The sequence below is a fragment of the Ictidomys tridecemlineatus genome, chromosome 11 (assembly GCF_052094955.1).
Source record: "Ictidomys tridecemlineatus isolate mIctTri1 chromosome 11, mIctTri1.hap1, whole genome shotgun sequence".
Taxonomy (NCBI): Eukaryota; Metazoa; Chordata; class Mammalia; order Rodentia; family Sciuridae; genus Ictidomys; species Ictidomys tridecemlineatus.
The window spans coordinates 69247855-69269578 of NC_135487.1; the positions used below are offsets into that span (position 1 = coordinate 69247855).

Below are 21724 nucleotides of genomic sequence, written 5' to 3' on the forward strand. Positions count from 1 at the left end.
TTTTAAAAATATAAAGTAATATTACTATTGAAACATTTTTCTTCAGAAAATCTAGGTAAAGGTTTATTATCTCTTTCATTTTTGTGACCCATTGAGTTATCATTCCTATTTTAGCATTGGGAGACTGGTTACTTTAGAAAAGGAAAATTTCTTATAATAATCCTAAAATTTGTTTGAGTATTTGCCAACATTTTGCAATGAAAATGCATCCATCACCTTCATAATAAAGAAAATAGAAATGAGAAATTCTTTCATTCTGTTCCAAAAAATAGATACTTTACATAGTCTGGAAATCTTAATCTTTTACATTTCAAAGAAACATGACATCAAGTTTCAGCCAAAGTTTTTTGACACAATATTAAAACAATCTTTCTTATGATGCTGCCATGGTTTGAATATGGTTTGTCCCCACCAAAATTCATGGTGAGGCTTAATCATAAATGCAACAGATTTGGGAAGTGGGGCCTACTGGGAGGTATTTGGGGAATGGGGGTGAAGACCTCATGAATAGAACAGTGCCATCTCTCTGGAGTGAGCTCTCTTGCTCTCAGCATAACTACATTAATTATTACAATCAAGATGTTATAAAGTAGTTTTCCTTTGTCTCCTAATCCCTTTCACATGTACTTACCAACTTCTGCCAAAATTCCCTCACCAGAAGTCAAACAGATGCTAATGCTGAGAGCTTGGACTTCCCAGCCTCTAGAATCATTTACTATAATAAACTTATTTTCTTCATAAATTATCCAGTCTAAAATATTCTGATATTGCAACCCAAAACAAAGACAGATGCATAGTAGCAAAGAAAGTTTAACTATTTATCACACCTCACAAAATAAAGGTCTAGTAGAGATTCTTCAAAATTCAAATTCTGATATCCTTATCAACTGAGAATAAATAATTCTACATTCCTAGATAGTTCTAAAAATTATTTACTTTAAAGGAAATAAAAAAGGTATCTTCTTTCACATATTCAAAGATGCTTTTAAATGTCATTTAAACTGACGAATGATAGAAGATCAAAAGAAAAGTTTTGAATATTTCACAGTTTTTTCATTGTACAGATTATACATTTATAAACAAAGCAGAAATTTGTCAAAGAGCCCTGTGTTATATAATCAAAAAAAATTTTAAAACAAAAGTTGTCTTTGAGGTTGATCTCTTTCCTTCCATAGCTATTACCACTTCTACCACTGCAGGCTACTATTTTAGATCATTGATTTTAAGATTATTGACCTCAGAAATTATTTTGGTTATATTTTAATGTTACAAATTCAATTCTTCATCAAAAATATTTTTTGAAAGGTAGTAACATAGGCATTGCAGTGAGAGCACCTGTAGTCCTAGCAGTCAGGAGGCTGAAGCAGAAGTTCAATACCAGCCTAGGCAAGATGATGAGAATCCATCTCAAAAAAAAGTAGCAAGTTTAAAATTCATAAGATATCAGAGCTTATTTAATAAATTGCCTTTTGCAGATAAAGAGAATGAAGTCTAAAAAGGTTAAATCTTATTTATTGGTTGGTAATATATTATAATCTTTATTACAGAATCAAGTGAGTTAATTTGAGGCAATAATTTCCAAATACTTTTTAAAGGATTTAAGAAATTATAGTCCTTGAGAAGTTTAACTATAATAAAATCCTTTGTGACCTATGTTTTTACTTATAAATACCATGTTAATTTTTTTTATAATTGATTCTTTTTACATAGTTTTAATTTGCTGATTTATATCATTATGACCATCTTTTCCTTGAAAATATTTAAATAGTCAATATAAAATATTCAACTGCTAATTTTGACATTTAGGTTCTCTTGAGATATGTTTGTATTGGCCACTTTTTAAACCTCAAATCAGATTTCTCTTTTCTTTTTATGGCTAGAAATTTTTGATTGTATACTATGTATCAGATGTGATATGTTGAAGAAATTTTAGATTTTCTTATCTCCTTTGGATTTTTTCTGTTTTTTAGGCAGTTAAATCCTGAAATATCTCCTTTGAAAAATAGGTTTTGTAATTTTTTTAGGAGGGGCTTCTTTCAGTTTTGCTCTTAGTGTGAGTCCATTAGTCCAAGGATAAGGAATTTAGATAACATGTGGCCCTTCCTGAATGTCAGTGAGAAGGTTTACCAAGGCATTTGTCATGTCTCTAAAATGTTTTCCTTGTTGTGATTAGTGGCTAAAGTTAGTTTAATTCTTTCAAACTTTCAATCACTTGTTGCTTTCTGTGAAGCTTCTTGGGGTATCCCTCATGCCGGTACATGTCAGATCATCCAAGAATTAAAGGGAGTCTAATCTGGGTTTTAGGGGAGCTCTTCCATTTTTCTACTTAGATTTTATCATTTTATTCCTCAATTTACAATTATTCTGGCAGTCTGATTCTCTGACTTATCACACCATTTACCAAATGTGTGTGTGTATTTTCTGCCTGAAAAATCATATGAACATCATTTATCATCATTAATAATCACTCACCTTTGGACCTGGTAATCCAGGTAACCCAGGATTTCCATGTGGTCCTGGCATGCCCTGCAAATGTGAAAAGGTCTGTTTATTCTTAGAAATAAATACAGATATAAATTTCAGTGCTTATTCAAATAAACATTAAATAATACAATCTAATCAAATTAATAATCTTTTTTCAAAAATTTTTAACATTATATGAGTAAATTTTTAAAATATATTTTATCTCCTTTATTTGTCACCCCTAAATCCAGCCACAGCATATTGCTTAGCACTTTTAAAGGCTATGGAAAGTAAGAAGTTTCTAACAAAGTACAGTTGTTTAGTTACTCCTCTCAATATGTGCTATCGCTTTCTGAATTTGAGAAATTCAGAATTCATACCAACCTAAATCATTCTTCATGTCTCAATTGATATCCTACTTCATTTAAAAACTCTAGCCACACCAGAATAAAATTATTTATCCTACTAACTTCTATAAAAATTATTGAATGTATAATTCATTTATCAATTAACTATTATATTGCCCTGGTACATCTCTTTTACTTCTCTAATCTGTTATTTAAATATTTTATTGTATTTTGACTGTTTAATGATATGGTATTTAGTTATAAGATTATAAATATTTTTAAAAGAGACTCATTTTTTATTACTAGTATAGTGTCTAACATATGTTAGGTATTATATGAATATTTGTCAATTTGATTATACTTTAATGATAAAATATATGATCTGAACTTAAAAATTGATTTTATTTACTGAGTACCTATATGTGCCAGGAGCTATGTTCATGATTTATACTTCTTGTTACTAATCCCTGTAACAATCCTGCAAGGTAGTCATTTTTATTCCCATTTACAAATAAGGACATTTACATAACCAATAAGTAGAGGAACTGAGAATTATCTCCTGAAATACTCCAAATCTCCAAGTTCCCATACTTACTTGGGTTTTGTACTTAACCTCTGTTCTCTTTAGCCAAACTTATAGTTAATAGTATGTTTAGTAGCCTCTTCAATTCTATATTAATAAAACTATTTCAGAAAGAGGTATCAGCAGTGTAAATATTGACAATATGTCTAACAAAATGAAAACTTAAGAAATAGATTTGATTTCATGATGTTTCATTGATAACCTTTGAAAATTAAATTTTAATGAAGTACATGGGGGAAAAGTATGGGGAGTAATGAATGAATTGTTGATGTAGAAGTACGTGTAACAGGTATAAACTATTATTTCACAAAGCTCAGTAATGCAACTGTTAGCAAGGACAGTATTTTAGGAAAAATTAATTTCAATGAAAGTTTAGGATTTTCAAAAGAGGGATAACGTATTAGTTATTGCCAAATAGGAAAAAAAACTTAGAGGAAAAAAAAGTGAAGTTTCAACCTTCAAGTTAGGTAATTGATTGAAGGGTTTGAAATTAAGAACACAATTGAAATAACTAGCCTTTTGAAAAAGCATACATTTTTTTTAAGTAAATGACTGGACAAAAGGGAGAAAAAAGGAATTTGGGAAGCAAAGTAGTGTATCGTGAAAATAGATGGAGATCCAGAACCTGAAGTTCATCCTCTTGGGAGCATAACAGTCTTAGTAGTGGAGAGGGAATAAAATTAGTACAAAGAAGGTCCCAGGTCCTCAGAAAAGTAGGATCCAAAGTCTCCTCACAGAGTGGTAGGATGATGGGAATTGTTCCAGTGCTAAAGGAGAATATTCAAGGTTTAGAGGGACATTGGATGAATGTGATAGGTCATTAACTATGGAGAAATTGAGAAAATGCTGTACAGTAGCTAGAGTACAGTGAGAATTTATCTTAGGCACAAGAGTTTGGTATGAACATGCAAAACTTAGAGTAATATTTTAAGGTTATTTTTCTTTATAATTATTTATGTAATAAATAATCAGGATAAAAATGAAAGTATATTATATAAAAGACATTTGCATTTGTCTTTACAACACGATTATTTTTCTAGATCATTGAAAAAATATTATTTAGTAAAAAATCCACATTTATTTTGTTAGCTTGAAGAAACTAATTCTAACATAGCAATAAATCTTTTGTTGAACCTGTGTAATGTGAGAAACTACTGCTGATCTGCAAGGCGGCTTTTTTACTGAAGGCGATTTTTTTTTTAGTCAATAGCCCCAGTATTTTCCACTGTGTAATCCAGGAATGCACTATTTTAAGGCAGCCCAAATCTCTTCATTTTCTAAATGAACCTCATCTTAGACTACTGAGATCACTATATAACTAAGAATAAATGTTACAAATAGCAACAGAATGGTCACCAGTCTACAAATTTTGAGATCTTTCTTGGATATCTTCACAGAGAATTCTTTGCCTGGCTATTTACACTCAAATAAACAAGGCTGCATGTGTTCTTAAACTTCTTTTGAATTGGCAAAGATAGAGCTAAGTTGGAAAATCCAGGCAAGTTTCCAGAGCAAGTACATATTGTACAATACTAGAAAAAACATATGGGTAAAGTACTAATCCTAACAGCATTGGGAAATGAAGCTCATCTACTCACCCGTGGACCTCTCTTTCCTGAGGGACCTGGAATACCTGCTGGACCAGGTGGACCCTTGGAAAACAAATATCAAGGCATTAGACATGACTAGTAGACACATCTGTTTCCACTTCAGAGTAACTCTTTTTTTTTTCTGTCCCTAATTCCCTGATGCTGATGATTTTAAAGTAACATTAATGCCCTTACCCAAATCAGCAGGGGTGAACTGAAATTCAAGTGTCCTCTTTAATCTGGCCAGAAATGGCAGCAGGAGGTCCATGACTTATGGTTATAGCTACTATATCTGGTTTTTACTGAGACCATAAGTAGTAGTTCTGTGGGTAATTTTTACCTAAATTTACTTTTATTACGGAAGGAGAAATTCAATTTAGGATTTGAAGACCAATAACTATAGGTCTTTTCAAGCACATTTCAAAAGAGGATTTGCATTGAAAAATGAAAGCACTGGCCATTTTATGTTCTTTTAAAAGAACTGCATTAAGGACCTATGTAATGTGTTAACCTGTTATAATGAGATCCTTCCTGCATATGCAGTTATAAATCTGCCTTATACTAAATGTAGCACACCAGGGGGTCTCTAATAAAGTTAAATGACTTATAAAACAAAGCATGGAAGCAAAACCTGATAAGCTGTTACAAGTGTTTTGAGTTCTTTAAATGTTACTTTTAAAATAAGAAATAGGAAACTATTCCTTAGCTTTCTCAAATGGCACTCTGTGTTGCCTTTTATATTTAGCAATCAACTATAGAAGAATACATGTTCATTTGTGATACAATTGAACACGAATTCATTTATCTGTTCATTCATTTAATTGTTATCAAACACTGTTTGATGTGACATTGTTTTTGGTGTTTTTAGAGCATACACATATTTCATTTATTGCAGTAAAACTAGTAAAGGTTTTAAATTAGATGCATCAAAGATGAAATACTAACCTCATCACTAATAAGCAGTGTAACCTAATTCACCTCATTTCAAACGTCTATGTTTCTATTCTAATTCTCATAAAATAAAGAGATGACTCCAGCTTAAGTCATATGTAATTGACAACATATGACGTTTTTAACCTATAAAATTTAATTTCATATAGTTTGTGTCTATATCAAGGACAGGTACACCCAAGATTACATTGAGTTTGAAAAGAGAACAGGGAAAACAGATTGATGGGAGTCATTTTGACTAAAAAATCAAGGGAGGAATGAGTGAGTTATGTTGAAAAAAATAGCTATATAGAATTTTTTTCATTACCTTTTCTTCTTGATATTAACTATTCCTCAAAACTTCATTTTGTCTTCTGATATTCATTATATATTTCAAATTGCCCATTTTTTTCTTTTATTTTTTCTTCTTCTACCACCTAACAATAAAATGTTTCATGTATTTCCTGATATTGAGAGAAGAGCACTATTTCTATTCAAACCTAATCTGAGGGCATTCTTCCTGAGCTATTCAAATGTTTTCATAGCCATTATTGTATCACTAGCTTCCATTAAAAAATGTTTTCATATACTATCAAGAAAAATTTTTTTTCAAATTAGTTCTGGTTTTGGTGTTATAATAAAAAATTAGCAGCTGTTGATCTGAATTTAATTCCCCCCAAATATTTGACTAAGAAGGAGATATTGGAACTAAAAATGAAGATAATATATTTAAAAAATTTTCTAGGTTGGTTTAGTACCCTGTCATACTGCTTTGTGACAAAAGAAAATACTATTCCATTCACATTGTGAAGATAGTTAATATTACTATGACTTGAGTGTTTGGGTCTACTCAAAATTCATATATTGAAATCCTAACCAAAAACTTATGGTATCTGAAGGGGCCTAGGAAGATGACTAAGTAATATGGTGGGGCCTTCATGAATGAACTAAATACTACATTTAGTGTAAGGAAGATTTATAACTGCATATGCAGGAAGTATCTCATTATAAAGGCCCAGTGGGGTTCATTTGTTCCTTCCACCATTTGAGAACACAGTGAAAAGATGCTATCTGTGAACCAAAAGCAGACCCTCACCAGATATCAAATCTGCCAACACCTTCATCTTGGACTTCCATAGTCACTAGAACTATAAGGGATAAATTTCTGTTGTTTACAAGTCCCCAAGTTTATAGTATTTTGTTGCAGAGGCCAAATGAACTAAGATGTATTTAAATTAAGTACTGAGGGGAAAATAAGACATGTTTTATGTCATAATTAAAATATTTTAATTGTTTAATAAGCACTAAATAAAAAAAAATTTCACAACTTTATAATTTTGTATTTACATGTCTTTGATAATAGATTATTAATAGGCATTTGGAAGAAATTAACAATATAATTTTATAGAATTTTTAAAATTTTTTCTATAAAATCTTTCACAGTGTTTGTTAGAGAAAGCACACTTGACTGAAAAGGAAAAGGAATGGCTTTTCATCATCCAATCTAAATTTAAATCATGTTTCAAATATTTACTAGCTGAATGACCTTGAATAGGTCAATTACCCTTTATAACCCTAAGTTTCTCATTTTTAACATATTGATTATAAAAATCTACTTTTTAGGATTATTGTGAGTTTTGAAGGTGTTGATTATAAAATAACTGTCACTGTGTCTGGGTATATAGGAGGTAACCAGTAAACTGTAATGCAGTTAACTTTTTTTAAAAAGGTGGGCATAGAGCATAGCAAGCACTCAATAAATGTTACTTGTATATTAACACATGTGGTAGGGCAAATGTATTCAATAGAATAGCACTTTTAAGAATGAGTAATCCCTGGTCAGGTAATTTTCAAAGTTCTGCATCTATTATTTCTTTTAAAATTCATTCATTTATTCAGTAAATATTATAAAGTTCCAAGCCCTCCTGAAGTTACAGTCTAGATTAAAAGACACACATTATCAGATAAACATATTACTACAGATTTTACTCCATTATATGAAGGGAAAGAACAGGCAACCAAGATGGAGATGAATATAGTGGACCTAATTTATACTGTAATGTCAGAGAAGGCTTCTCTGAGGAAATGTTTAGATAAACCTAAAAGATGAATAGGAATTAGAAACAGGGAGAAAATAAAATTCCAGAAAATAAGAATAAATGAAAGAGAGCATAAATAAAATTAAAATATCATTCTTTTACTGAAGAACTAGAAGAAAACTAATAGGGAAAGGGGGAAAATAGAACACAATGATGTTGCAGAGATAAGGAGGGACCATATCATATTTGCCTTTGTGGGTCAAGTACTGAGTTTTTAGTTCATTGTAAATGCTTCAATTCTCTGCCTCTGAAAACTGAAGTAGATAAATTCGGTGATGTGAACTGTGTTTTTAAAAGATCACTAGAGAATTTGGGTAAATGATGGAAGAATATGAACATTTTTCAAACTATACTCCTTTCCTCAAAATCAACTGAAAATAAAAAGCACCAAAGAAAGAAAACAGCATCTCATATGAAACAGAAAGAACCACAACCATGATCCACAAAATACAAGGATTATTTGTCACATACTAAGAAACTTTGTATTATGAACGACATGGAAAGATTATTTAAAAAGAAAAAAACCTCCTCAGACTCTATACCTTGTACAGACTACAGATAGTTCTAAAAGTTTATCAGAATTAAAAATCCATTGCAACAATCCTTTTATTATAATGATGACATTTAAGGGAATGGGAAAGCCATGGGAGAAATAATTCATTATCCAGTAAGGATTTAGTTCCAAAGAATCAAGATCAGGGAAGATATAAATGAAGAAGAACCACCTATCAATTTTATGATCTACAACCAAATCCAACCTAAGGGATTTCTGGTCTTGAAGGGTGGTAAAAGAAAAGAAAAGCATAAATCATAATATTTCTTCTCAGAGAGTCTCTGGTACATAGGGTACAAAACAAATTATACATGGAAAATGAGAAGATACATGCCCTGAGAAGAAGACATAAAAAATACAGTACAATGGTGTTTAAGGCAGTAAAATCTGTTTGATTCTGTGTACTATTCTACTTGCCTTGGTCTCTCTCTGTACTATTCTGAAACAACCCAGATTATAGTTACCTTTATTTGAAAAAAATGTAATAACCATAAATTAATCACTGTGGGACCTACACATAGATATTATGAGAAGGGGAGAAATAGAAGGATATGAACATAAATTTAAAATAGAAGAAAACCATTCACCAGCAGAGAAATTACTTCATGTAACAGAAAGAATTCAATCATTTAGTTCATTACATTTTAAAAGAAGTTCAATGTGATATTCCTCTACAAAAAGATAGTTCAAAGATGAGTTACAAAATATTTTAAAAGTTCACCTTCAAAAAAGGATAAAAAGAATAAATAATTATGAAAGTGAACCAGAAATGCTTAAGAAAGCTATGAAAGAGCAAAAGACAAACCATTGTAGATGAAAATTATATCAAAAACTGGTTAAATAAAATTGAAAATCAGTAAAGGAATATGGATATAGTCTAAATGAATTCACACAGAATGAAATGAAAAAGAGCAATCATGATGGTATGATTATACAGATGATAATAAATATAATCACAAATATGCAAATTGCATGACAAATATAGAAAAAATGTTTGAGGATATAATATAAAAATAATTTTCAGATGAAAAAAGTCCAAGGAAAAAATAGATACATAACTTAATAGGTTTAATCAACCTCAAAGATAATGAAACAATAGGAAAAATTATAACTGATGCCACAGAAATACAAAGGATTATTAGGGACTATTATGATAGTCCCATATAAACAAATTGGAAAACTTAGAAGGAATTGATGTATTTGTGGACACACATAATCTAACAAAATTGGACAAAGAAGACAACAAACACCTCAATAATGAGTAGCAAGATATGTGTAATTTCAAGGGAAAAAAAGAACTCTTCTAAACTGAGATCAGCATTATCCTAATATCAAAATGAAAGAACCAAAAGCAAAACCACAGACAAATATCCTGATGAACATAAATGCAAAAATTGTCAACAAAGCACTAATAAAATGAATCCAATCACATATCAAAATGCGCTATGATTAATGAGACTTACCCCAAGGATACAAGGATGATTCAACATATAATGTAATATATCACATCAACAGAATGAAGGATGAAAACCATACAGGCATCTCAAAAGATTCAGAAAAAGCATGCAATAAAACGCAGCATCCCTTCATGATAAAAACTAATAACATATTAGGTACAGAAAGAAAACACTTCCACATAATAAAGCCTATAGAAGGCAAACTGATGGCCAAAATTATATTGAATGGGATAAAGTTGAAAGTATTTCTTCTAAGATCAGTAAGAACAATTCATTTTAATCACTCTTATTCAACATAGTATGAATACATGGTGTGTAACCAAAGCAATTTGGCAAAAGAGAAAAATAAAAGGCATCCAAGTAGGAGAGAAGGAAGCCAAATTGTCCATATTTTCATATGACATGATTCTTCAAAGAGAAAAACCTAAAGACTTTATCAAAAGGCTATTAGAATGAATTCAGTGAAGTTATAGTACAAAAAATCAACATACAAAAATTAGGAGCATTTTTTTATAGCCCAGTAATGAACTTGCTGAAAATTAGAGAAAGCAGTCTCATTAGTAAAAGCTATAAAAATAGTTTGGAATAAATTTAACATGGAAAGCAAATTAACTCTATAATGAAAAAACAAAAATATTGATAAACAAAATTGAAGAAGACACTAAAAAGACCAAACAAGAAGAGCAGTAATGGAGGTGTCACAATACATGATCTGGAAATTATACTACAAAATTATAGTAAGAAAAATAACACGGTACTGGAAATCAAAATAAATATGAAGACCAATGGAACAGAATAGTAGACACAGAGACAACCCACATAGATATAGTCACTGATGCTTGACAAAGATGCTAAAAACTTACACTGGAGAAAAGACAGTCTTTAAAAAAATGGTTCTGAACCTCAGAGCATTAATCTCCAGGATATATAAAGAACTCAAAAAAAACTTAACACCAAAAAATCACAAATAACCCAATCAATCAATGGGCAAAAGAACTGAATAGATGATTCACAGAAGAAATACAATCAGTCAACAAATACATGAAAAAATGTTCAACATCTCTAGCAATCAGAGAAATGCAAATCAAAACTACACTGAGATTTCATCTCACTGCAGTCAGAATGGCAATTATCAAGAATACAAGCAACAATAAATGTTGGTGAGGATGTGGGGGGAAAGTACACTTATACATTGCTGGTAGGACTGCAAATTGATGGAACCGCTATGGAAAGCAGTATGGAGATTCCTCAGAAAACTTGGAATGGAACCACCATTTATTTGATCTAGTTATTTTACTCTTGGTTGTATACCCAAAAGACTTAAAATCAGCACACTACAGTGAAAGAGCAACATCAATGTTTATAGCAGCTCAATTCACAAGAGCTAAACTAGGGAACCGGCCTAGGTACCCTTCAACAGATGAATGGGGATAAAAAAATATGGTATATATACACAATAAATACTATTCAGCCATAAAGAAAAATGAACTTATGTAACTGCCAGTAGATAGATGAAACTGGAGACTATAAGTGAAATAAGCCAATCCCAAAAAACCAAGGCAAATGTTCTCTCTGATATGTGGATGCATAAATTACAATAGTGGGGTGGGTAGGGAAGAACAGAAGCACTTTGGATTAGACAAGGGGAATGAAAGGAAGGGAGGGAGAATGGGAATAGGAAGGATAGTAGAATGAGTTGGAAATTACTTTCCTATATGCATATATGAATACATGACCAATGTGTAATTCCACATCAGGTACAACTAGAGAATGGGAAGTTATACTCCATATATGTATAATATGTCAAAATGCATTCTATTATCATGTTTAACTAATAATAAATTTTAAAATGGTTCTGGGAAAACTGAATATCCATATGTAGAAGAATGAAATTTGATCCCTATACTTCACCCTGCACAAAAGTCAACTCTTAAGTGGACTAAAGACCTAGGAATTAAACTAGAAACTAGAATAGCAACTGATAGAAGAAAACATAGGCTCAACACCCCTAACATATTGGTGGAGGCACTTACCTCCTTAACAAGATTCTTAAAGTTCAAGAAATAAAACCAAGGTAAATAAGTGGGACAGCATCAAATTACAAAGTATCTGCACATCAAATGTAACAAGAGCATGAAGAGAAAGACTAAAGAATTGGAGAAAATTGTTGCCAGCTATTCTTCCTTCAGGGGATTAATCTAGAACATAAAAAGAACTAAAAAAAAAAACTTAAAAAAAAGACCCAATCAATAAATGTGCAAATTAACTAAAGAGATACTTCTCAAAAGAAGAAATATAGATGGCTAACAAATATACGGAAAAATGTTAAACACCCCTAGGAACAAATTTGATTTGATTTGAATGCAAATTTAAACTACACTGAGATTTCTGGTTAGAATGGCAAGCATCAAAATTACAAATAATAGCTGGGCATAGTGGTACATGCCTGTAATTCCAGTGACTCTTAGAAGGCTCATGCAGGAGAATAGCAAGTTCAAAGCCAGCTTCAGCAAATTAGCAAAGCCCTAAGCAATTTAGGGAGACCCTGTCTCAAAACAAAAATATAAAAAGGGCCAGGGATGTTGCTCAGGGATTGAACACCCATGAGTTCAATTCCTGGTACCAAAACAAACAAAATAATAAAAATAACAATGATATTTTTTTAAAAAAGGAGAAGGAGAAAATGCCATCAGGGAAATGGGGGAAAAGTACACTCATACACTGTTGGTAGGACTGAACTTGTATAACTACCTTGGAAAACAGTATGAACACTCCACCATATGACCCAGGTGTCCCACTCCTTGATATTTATTCAAAATAATTAAATTCAACATAGTGTAGTGATACAGACACATCAACGTTAATAGCAACACAATTCAAAAAGCCAAGCTATGGGACAAACTTAGGCGCCCTTCAACAGATTAATGGATAAAGAAAATACAGTATATGTATGCACAGTGTAGTTTTACTCAACTGTAAAGGAGAAGGAAATTGTGACATTTTTTTTTGGTAAATAGATGAAACTGGAAAACATTATGCCAAGTGAAATAAACCAGACCCCAAAAATCAAAGATCAATTTTTTTTCTCTCATATATGGACACTAGAGTGAAATAAGGGAGAGGAAAGAAAGGTGGTGTACCCCTGAAAACAGAAGAGAGATCAGTGGAGTAGAAGAAAGGGATTGAGGGGGGGAAAAGGAAGAACAGGCAAAGGGAAGAATGGCAGAATGAAATTGACCAAATTATGCTATGTACATATATGAATATATCACATTGAACTCTATCTAAAAAACATCAGTTTTAAAAGCAATAAATAAATAGAAGGCAGACAAGTAGATTAGAGGAAGGGGAACAGTGGGAGGGAGAAGAGAAAGGAAAGTGGAAGTACTGGAGATTAAAATGGAGCAAATTATTTTCCATGCATGAATGCATATGTCAAAGTGACATAATGTAAAACTAAAATGTACTAATAAAAATTCTTTTTTAATGTGGAAAAACCTCCCACACTTATGGATGGAAGAATTAATATTTCTATACTACCTAAAGCAAATTGCATATTTAATATAATCCCCATTGAAATACCAATGGTATTTTTCACATAAATAGAAAAAAAGCAATACCCAATTCATATGAAACTATAGCCAAAGCAGTCTAGAGGAAAAAAACCAAAGCTAGAAGCATCATGATACCTTAATCAAGGCATACTACAGGAATGTAATAACCAAGACAGCATGGTACTGACAGAAAAATCAATGCATATACCAATAGAGCAGAAAGGAATCCAGAAATAATTTTTAGTCAATGATTTTTTACAGTGGCACCACAAATATACATGAGAGAAAGAATAGCCTCTCCATTAAATGGTGCTAGGAAAGGTGGACTTACACATGCAGAAGAACAAAATAACCCCCTACTTCTTACCATATACAACTATCAACTAAAACTGAATCAAACACCTAAATGTAGGACTGGAGCTGGGAAATTCCTAGAAGAAAATATAGGAAAACACTTCAAGACACCAATATAGACAATGATATTTTTAAAAAATACGATCTCAAAAGCACAGGCAACAAAAGCAAAAAATAGATAGATGGGATTATATTAAACTAAAACCCTTATACATAATACAGCAAAGGAAACAATCAACAGAGTAAACAGAGAATATATGGAATGGCAGTAATTAATATATGGAATGAATGCTATTCATCTGACAAAGGATTAATACCCAGAATATATAAAGGACCAAAAAATACAACATAAAAATATATAAAGATGGACAAATTATCTAAACACATATTCCTTTTAAAAAGATAGCCACTGGGGCTTGGTGGTGCACACCTGAAATCCCAGCAGTTTTGGAGACTGAGACAGGAGGATCATAAGTTCAAGTCCAGCCTCGGCAAATTAGTGAGACTCTGTGTCAAAATAAAAAAAGGTGTGGAGATGAAGCTCAGTGGTAGAGCACCTCTAGGTTAAATTCCCAGTAACAAACAAAAAAAAGATATACAAACATCCAACAAGTGTATAAAGAATGCTCAATATCAGTAATCATCAGGGAAATGGAAATCATAACTACAATGAGGTATAATCTCATCCTACCTAGTATCAAAAAAAAGCAAAAAATAACAAATGCTGGTGAGGATGTAGAAAAAAGGAAACTCATAAATTCCTGTTAGAATGTAAATTACTACAGCAATTATGGAGAACAGTATGGAGAGTCTTCACGAAACTAAAAATAGATCTATAATATGATCCAGTTATCATGCTACTATAATTACAAAGGTAATAAAATCATTATACCAAAAAGATGCCTGCACTCTCATGATTGTTGTAGCACTATTCACATTAGCCAAAATACGGAATCAACCAAGGTGGCCATTAGAAGATGAATGGATAAAGAATATATGGAAGATGTGTATCATGCAGCCATAAAAAGAATGAAAACCTGTCATTTTCAGTAACAAGGATGTAACTATAAGACATTATGTTAAATGAAATAAGCCAGACACAGTAAATACCACATATTCTTAATCATATACAGAAGTCAAAAATATTCATCTCAAAAAAGAGAATAAAAGCTGGGTACAGTGGCTCATTCTTGTAATTCTAGCAACTTAAGAGGCTGAGACAGGAGGATTGTATGTGTGAGGCAATTCTCAGAAACTTAGTGAGACTGTATCTCAAGTAATAAAAAAAGACTGATGATATAGTTCAGTGGTAAAGCAACCCTGGGTTCAGTCCCCAGGACTAAAATAAAACAAATCAAAGAAGAGAGTAGAACAATGATTACTAGATGCTGAAAGGGATGGTGGGGAAGGTAGATGAAGGGAGAAGGAATAATGAGTAACAAAATACACTTAAAAATAATAAGTTCTTGTGTTCTACAGTACACAGTAGGGTGACTAACTTACAACAACCTATTAAATATTTTATGAAGAACTAGAAAAGAGGAGCTCGAAGACTCTAAACACAAAGAAATGATAAGGATATGTATATATGTGCTGAAGTACCCCATAAATATATATAATTAGTATGTTTGAACTAAAAAGAAAGATTAAAATTATAAAGAGATAATGAAAAAAACTGCATGGGAATATGGATAGAAAAAAATTGACACCTAGAAGTGAGAGAAATCAGCCTGGCCTCCAGCTTTTCAAGGTAAGATCCACTTCAAGAAATTGTAGGAAAACAAATTCATAATTTTATCACAATTCAATCTCTCATTAGTTCTCTAAAATTTATCTATTCCTTTATACTAGGCTGAAGCTGGATTCTCAAAGTTCAGCATGAATCTTCCATCAGAAGAGCCATGGGATTTCCTAATATTGTTTTTATTACAGAGAAGTCAATGTCCTGCCCTTTGACTTTTCTGTGGCTTTTGGCAACACTGATCAATTTCTTCTCAAAGCTCTTCTTTAGCTTCTGTGTTAAGTACACTACTCTTTCTCTCCCATGTTTCTGACTATTCTGTCAAATTTATGCTCTTTTCTTCTATAACCAAAAAGAAATCTTTCCCTATAATTTGGTTCTTGACCCTGTGTCAAGCTCCTTTCTTTGAAAATATCCAACCTATAGTTTCAACTGTGATCTTATTGATGGGAAGACTCCCAAATTTATATTCCCAGCTTTGACCTCTCTTCACTTCAACTCTTTGAACTTTTCCAACTGATGTCACTAGTAAATTTCTTTTGTGTTTTCACTTATTCTGCTAAAATTGATTTTCTCTCTTAATTACTGTTTTTAGGAATGGCTTCATCATTCTCTCAATCAATAGCTTAAAATAAGATACTCATCTTTGATTCTTTTCAGTTTTACTTGCTCCCTTGTGCCAAGTAATCTCCTAGTTCTACCAAATTACCCTTCAAAATATCTCTTGAATCCCACCTTTCCCTTGCATTTTCACTTCTGCCAATCTAAATAATGTCCTAGTCATATGATACTAAGTAATAAAAATATCTTGTCTGCTCTGGGCACTGCTAACACACTGACTTAAAAAAGCAATACTCATGCTTACAAGCCTACAAAATGCCCTACTGAGGATAAAACGTAGAACAATCAGTTTGACAAGATTCTCTTCAATCTGACACTACATTGCTTAGGTCTTTGTTTGTCTAGCATTATTCAACCTAATACAAAAGAGTTTGGGTGATAGAGGTAGAAAATCTGGTTCAAATCCTACCAACAGTATTGTTGTGGGCAAGAAAATTAACTTCTCTGGACTTCACCTGATATATGAGGATAATAATAATAACCTTACAAAACTCTTGAAATAAGATATATAAGTCGCATGGTAGAGCATTTTACACAAGAAAATCAACAAATGATAGCTACTATGCTGTTTTTCGTATGTAAAAAACATGCCTAGTCCTATCATCTGTCAAAATCTTATTTGTTCTTTGAGCCTAGGTCATAATTATCTTTGTACAAAAGAACCTATCCTGAACAGCTTAGCTTTGAGTGATTATTCATAGAAAGCCCTTCAAAAAAATATTATTGTTCTTACCTTTGAACATCTCTACCTCATACACTTAGTTTATATCTATCATTAACATTTATCATACTTGAGGACACAAGACAGTTATAAATGCCCTTCCTTTATCTCCCTTATTGAAATATAATAGCTTCTAAGCAATGAGTGTTTTATATACTCTTTGTGTTCCTGTCTTGCAAAGAGCAGAAAGTAAGTAAACATCTGCAGAATATATTATTGCTACCAAAGCTGAATGCCTATTACAGAATTTACATAAGAGATTAAAATCCATTTCATCATACTGACTTTTCTGAAGAAAGTAAATGGCTTCTGTAACTGTTTAATATGTCCTGCCCAATGATTTGATTTTATTGTTAATATGTTGAAAATTAACTATAATAGTTGAAAGAATTTATTATCAGGTTTTATTTTAACCTCTAACCATTCACTCAAAAGAGTTGCTCAGTATCTATACAATTGCTTCAAGTAATAACCATAAAGGAAACAAAAGCTAAAAAAGTGGTGTCTTGTTATCCCATTCTGTGGTTTCTGGAACTAATGACTCAATTCTATTTTTATTAAATAAAGAAATGCTTTAAGATATATTTTAGTATACTCACAATTTGAAAAAAGTAATTTCTAAAGATTATAGGTAAATTACTTAAGGTATACTAATACAAAACACAACAATAGCTTGCAATATTGATTTTAAATTGTTTCAGATGACTCTAGACATTTTCAAATGTTGATCTCTAATTATACCTGCACAATAAAAGGAATTCCTAGCTGAAAATTCAGTGTATTATCTCAAGTTTTGCATATAAATTATTATATAAGCAGCTTATCTGAATTTTTTCTTCATTTAATAGGCTGATTCTTTTTCTCAAAAGTAGGCTGACTGTTTTTGTGTGAGGTTGTTGAAAGTTTTTAATCTCTTAATGTATATTGACTGTATCATTAAAGACAATGAAATATGTTACTGTTCATGGAAATGAAAATATTTGATTTAGAATGATAATGTCAGAATTTGTTTTCCCAATGACTGACTATGAAATAATCTCTATCTACAATAATTTTTTATTGGTGCATTATAATTATACATAATAGTGGGGTTCATTATGTCATATTGGTAAATGTGCAACACATAATTTCATCAATTTTGTTCCCTAGTACCTTCTCTTTCCTTTCATTCCTTGTTCCCACTGATCTGCTTAGTCTACTTTACTGATCTTCCATATGTTATTATTTCAATTAGTGCTTCCTAATTATATATGAACAGGATTCATGTGTTATGTTCATGGATGGGGAATGAAATGTACAAAATTAAAATAAATTTTATACTTTGAATCCATTTGATGATATTTTGCTTGAAAGAATATTTACTTTGTGTATTTAGTATATTTTTCTTTATCACATCTTTTATATATATCCCTCTTTTAACATGACTGTGTGTTAAACCTATGCATATATATATATATATATATATATATATATATATATATATATATATATATATATATATAATGCCAATCTATATTTAGCAGTTAAATTCCTGGTTGGATTTCGGCTGAACAAGAAAACCATAGGTTGCTCATCACTTTACCCAGAATGAGGTAACCTTTTCAATCTGCCAATTTTTTTAAAAAAATGGTACAATATTTGAACCAGGGTTGTATTCCCATAAATGATTATAACAACCATTATGCCAGGACACATTTCTGTGACAAATCTAATCTGTTCTGTATTGTACGGTCCAGAGAACTCTCTTGAAATGTATGATAAGTTAGTGCATTAAGACATATTAAAAAACAACAACTTACGGGAGGTCCAGTGTCCCCTTTTGGCCCTCTTAGATACTCCATTTCAAGCATTGTATTAAGATCCTCATAATAATAATAATCATAAATCTCAGTTTCATAGCTATTTTCGATGGGATAAGTAGCATCAGGATAAAATTCACCTTCCTTCCTTAGATCAAGGTGATTATCCACAGATGGCTTTTCTGTCACTCTGTATAAAGTTGTGTTTAAAATCTGTTCCATTTCCATGAGTTCATTAGTGTGTAGATTTGCTGTGATCGCCTTCTTGAGATTAGCATTTATATCTTGTCTTTTATGTGGAAGAATAGATGACATCTTCTTAAACAGTGATATACCAGTTATGGTATCATCCTCATGTTGTGTTATATTTTCAGATACATTTGGCAGATAACTAAATTTCTCATTGGTATTCATTCTTGTCTCACTGAGGCCATGATGGGTCATTGACAGGCTTAAATTTGTTTGAATATGTTCCTCCGTGATGGTTTCTTTGGCTTGAATCCCATAGTTTGTGAGATCCACAGCAGAGACATTTGCTGAATGTAGAGAAGTTAACTGAGCTTGTGATACCTGGTGTTCTGGTCTTTTATGCACTGTTGCAGAATCATTATTTATGGCATTTGTAATGCTTCTGCCTTCATAAAATGTATTCTCTAACAGCATTTTTTCATCAAATCCTTTGGGCAAGGGAGTGTGTTCCAGTCTCTTAGTAGGTGTGATAGTTGTATGAGGAAGGCTTGTTTTAGTTTGGTATTTGTCCGTGTGGCGACACTGCTGTTTCACGTATCTACAGTAGTCTGCAGATACTTCTGCAGAAGGAATAATATCCAACTGACATATTATTCCTTCAAAATGTACAGAGTTATTATTCATACTTCCTAAGGTAAACACACTATTAGAATCAAAAGTCTGAACTTCTGAAATAGTCTCTGTGCTAAAATATTTCTTTCCACACTCAACAAACATTGAGACAACTCGGTTTCTGATAGTAATGGCAAATGAGTGCCATAGTTCATCATGAACACTGTAGTTGAAAAATACAGACTGCTTTCCTCCAATATATACTATTAATTTTTTTGGTAGTAATTGTACTCCTAATTGCAGTCTATTTTTATTTCTAATGCTGAAGAGAAATGCATTATTCACTTTATGTGACTGTAACCCAATTAATATTGTAAATGGCTGTCCTAAGTTTTCTGGTAAAATTTTCATGAGAGGTAACTCAATATAAGCATCATTTTTAAAAATGACACCTGATTCTATTAAATGGACCCCCTGAGGTAATGGTGTAGATGATGATGGTACAGCAGCCATTGATGATGAGTGTCTTACATCTTTGCCTCCGAGGCCTAGTTGATGAAGAATATCTATGCCTGGAAATTAAAGAAAGAGAGAGAGAGAGAGAGAAAGAGAGAAAGAATCTTACTCTTATGCATTCATGTGTTCATATAAATATTTGAGTATAAGGAAATCTTCCTTGTATCAACATTAATTTCTAAAATAAGCATGCTCTATCAATAACTAGTTTCTGGGTAATGAGACAGGGAGAGGGAGAATAGGTGTTATATTCATTATTTTGAATAAAGTTTGTGTGTATGCGCACATACATCCACACATCAATATTTGTTTTTTCTTTTAGTTATAGATGGACACAATATCTTTATTTTGTTTATTTATTTTTATGTGGTACTAGGGATCAAACCCAGAGCCTCCTCACAAATGCTAGACAAACACTCTACTACTGAGCTACAACCCCATCCCCCACACATCAATATTTCTTAACCCCAAATTTAAAAATTAGGTTAGTTTCTCATTTTTTCCATTTGACTAGTAGTAGATAAGAATATCTATTACTCCAATGGATACCCATGTTCAAAGATTCCCAGATGTTATTCACTTCAGTTCATAGCTTAAAATTTAATGACATCTATATTAAGGAGAAACTGGGATCACACTTAAAAAAAAGTTTGTGATTTGGAAGATATTTTCTAAATTAAGTTTACATAATCTCTTACACTCTATTTTCCCTACTAAACTTCTAGAAATTTACAAATCACATAGAAACTCTCTATGCTTAGGCTCTTAAGTGTGTACTGCATTAAGGTACTTTGGTCACCACAATCCTTGGGTAATGCCTGTACAAGAAAATTTAAGTGTTTTTTATTGTTGGTAAACACCATACTTTTTCTGCAAAATTTAAATTTCTCTATTTCCCTTTTTTTCCAATACTTTTCTGCATTTTTATACAATTGATATACTCCTTTTCAACATTTATTTTATAATATGCATTTATATAATATGTATCTGATATAATTATGATTATTTAAAATTTATTTTTCATTGTAGTATTACCAATAGTATACTACTTGTATCCCTTACTCATTATAAGCTTCTGGAAGATGGGTTCTAATTGATTCATTATTGGATTTCTACAGTACCTACCTTGAAAATAGTTTCAAAATTTCTGAATGAATGAGTTTGCCCCACCACAACTTGAACAGATTTCATATTCACCTTCAGAGTCACAAAATTAAATGCTATTCACAAAGGATAATGAATCCTCTCTTAAAAATACAGAATATCTTAGTCAGTTGTATGATATTTATTATTATTTGGGTTACAAATCTCCATCTGTATCTTTGTATGTGTGTATGTGTGTGTGTGTTCTCCATATATGTATATGTATATATGTGTGTTATATGTATGTATATATATGTGTGTGTATATATATATATACATTTAGTATATATATTACATAGTACATATGTAATATGTATATAAAATCTCTAGCCAGAAATGTTAAAACAAGTGTGCTTAGTGGAAAAAAAAAAGAAGTTTTTGAAGATTATCCAGGAATATCTGGTATCACCTTAATTTTCCTTTTGCAGAAAATTAGCAGATATCTGTCAATTT

General features: G+C 31.5%; 1 protein-coding gene across 4 annotated transcripts in view; it reads right to left on the minus strand.

Annotated features, from left to right (window-relative positions):
• The window catches only part of Col24a1 (collagen type XXIV alpha 1 chain), a 378847-nt gene that overhangs the window by 339428 nt on the left and 17695 nt on the right, over positions 1-21724 (minus strand). For 3 of the 4 annotated variants that reach the window (XR_013427880.1, XM_078026639.1, XM_078026638.1), the window contains exons 4-6: positions 18812-20184; positions 4992-5045; positions 2473-2526 (exon numbers count right to left, since the gene is read on the minus strand). Coding sequence is in view for 3 of the 4 variants with exons in the window: in XM_078026639.1 (XP_077882765.1) it covers positions 2473-2526; positions 4992-5045; positions 18812-20184 (1481 nt within the window). In the remaining variant the exon portion in view is untranslated. The remainder of the gene's footprint in view (positions 1-2472; positions 2527-4991; positions 5046-18811; positions 20185-21724) is intronic. The other variant, XM_078026640.1, reaches the window with a different exon arrangement.